At 38.2% G+C, this 2,273-nt stretch overlaps 1 protein-coding gene across 1 annotated transcript in view; it reads right to left on the bottom strand.

The window, feature by feature from the left end:
* NDUFAF5 (NADH dehydrogenase (ubiquinone) complex I, assembly factor 5) overlaps positions 1-2,273 on the bottom strand; it is a 47,022-nt gene that overhangs the window by 542 nt on the left and 44,207 nt on the right. The window contains exons 6-7 of the mRNA XM_012640424.1: positions 889-972; positions 453-535 (exon numbers count right to left, since the gene is read on the bottom strand). Of these exons, the coding sequence (XP_012495878.1) occupies positions 453-535; positions 889-972 (167 nt within the window). The remainder of the gene's footprint in view (positions 1-452; positions 536-888; positions 973-2,273) is intronic.

The raw sequence follows: 2,273 nt of genomic DNA, 5'->3' as shown, positions 1-2,273 counted from the left end.
TTAGAAATATATAGATACACACAGCCCTGATTAAACCCCTTAATGTTGTCCTATATTTTTTAAAAAAAACTGGGTAGGTGCAGTGGCTCGTGCCTATAAACCTAGCACTTTAAGAGGTCAAGTGGGAGGATTGCTTGAGGTTAATAGTTTAAGACCAGCCTAAGCAACATAGTGAGATCCCATCTCTACAAAAAATTTTAAAAAATTCGCTGGGCATGATGCTGCTCCTATAGTCCGAGCTACTTGGGAGACTGAGGTGGGAGGATTGCTTGAGCCCGGGCATTCGAGGTTGCAGTGAGTTCTGATTACACCAACCCACTCCAGCCTGTCTCTGAAAAAAAATTAAAAAGAAAAGAAAACCCCTCACCCTAAGTTAATAAACAATAATAAAAAAAAAAAATACACAGAAACATGAACCCACTAAGAAAAATGATCTGTCTTAATAATGTTACCTGTGAATCATGATATTTCCATCCTATCATGTAATAAATCTGATACGTGGCAGGTACCGAACCATCTTCATTTCTGTACATTTCTATAAAGACAAACAATAATAAAGTCTGAAAAAATGCAAGTAGAAAAAAAAATCTGCTCAAAAAAATTCATGTCCTCCAAAGAGAAATAGGTACTAGGATACTTGCAGGAATCTGACAACCCTTTACATGAAAAATTCTTAATACCAAGAGGCTGAATAGTAAGGAAATAAGAAATGCTGTCTGAAAAAAGATAGAGCTACAAGATCTGTGTTTTGAGAGGAAGGACATGAAGTCTGATGGAGCCTTAATGGGAAAGGACTCCCGTTAAGGGGAAGGTTAAGGGAATCAACATGACACGGCACAGATTCCTCAGTGAGGCTCGGGTGGAAGGGAGGGGTCACAGCTTCCTTACCTCTGTACACTGCTGCAGCCGCCAGCATTGTGTCTCGGTGCAGCAGGGCTTTTCTGTTCCAAGAGCAGTTACTCTCACCCATACCTAAAAATACACTACAGGCAGTTGGAGATAATACAGCAAGTACCCTCAGCAGCTCAGTATCACAGATTTAACCCCATCCCATCCAATGGTTCACCTGCTCCCATTCTCTAATAGTCATGCAAACTAACCTAAATCTCGCTTCACTTTCAGATTACAGCTAGGCTTCTTAGTAGTAATTCTGAAGCAAAATAACTTGAAGCTTCGTGGATACTAAGACAGGTGAAGTTGAATTTCAGAATGCAAGCCCCACAATGCTTTACTTGCCAGCAATGGTCTAGTAAGCCAGCTGGGCAAAATCAAGGTGATTGGCCCCCCCAGGTGAATTGTCAGTAGTTGGCAAGTGCCTTTCTAAGGATGCAACATTTTATGCCCCTTTAGCTGCTCTTTGAAAGAGGACAGGCCAGTGCCACAATGCCTCACTCCTTCTAAGCCATAAATGCAAGTGTGATTGTGAAACTTGGAAGAGGGCCTGGAGACTCATTAGATAGTACCAAAGCTACTATGTGTTCTCAGATTTTACAATATTTTACTACTCCCAGATTAGGAAAGAATTATGTGTATTATTTTCAGAGGCACTTCTTTTAATGTTTCAAAATTCATTTTTAGACTTCTTTCCTTCAAGTTGATGGTTAAAAGTTAGGATAAACATTATTCTACTGTTCAATAAAAATTAATGTATATTTGATGTTTCTTTATGCAAATACTTAAAATTACTTTGAAAAGGGACATTCTAGTCTGTTAAATTAAAAGTATTTCAAAAATAAAAATTCTTTATATGTATTCTCCATATTAAAGTTTACTACATGATCAAGTGTCAGTTTTTTACTTTTGTTTTTCTACTTTCACCAATTAAAAAACAAGTATCAACTCTCCAATATCAGTACTCTTCAACAGTTTAAATATAATAATCTACCAAGTTTTCAATGGCCTTATTAAAAACAACAAATTAGCAGCAATAACAAAACCTTTTTCTTCTCTTCAATCCCAAAGGTTCCTATCATTCCTTAAAATAATGACTCTCTGATACTAAAATCAATGTCCCCTATCCTGTGTCACAGCCCCAATTCATGAGGAATAGACTCAAACTAGTAGATTAATCATCAAGAAAAAGGTGGATCCTAGCTCTCTGGAAGGCTGAGGCGGGTGGATTGTTTGAGCTCAGGAGTTCGAAACCAGCCTGAGCAAGAGCGAGACCCCATCTCTACTAAAATTAGAAAGAAATTAATTGGACAACTAAAAATATATAGAAAAAATTAGCCAGGCATGGTGGCGCATGCCTGTAGTCCCAGCTACCAGGAGGC

Source organism: Propithecus coquereli, unplaced genomic scaffold (assembly GCF_000956105.1).
Source record: "Propithecus coquereli isolate 6110/MARCELLA unplaced genomic scaffold, Pcoq_1.0 Scaffold153, whole genome shotgun sequence".
Classification (NCBI taxonomy): domain Eukaryota; kingdom Metazoa; phylum Chordata; class Mammalia; order Primates; family Indriidae; genus Propithecus; species Propithecus coquereli.
Note: the sequence above shows the minus strand (reverse complement) of the source record. Positions and strands in the feature narration are given on the sequence as shown.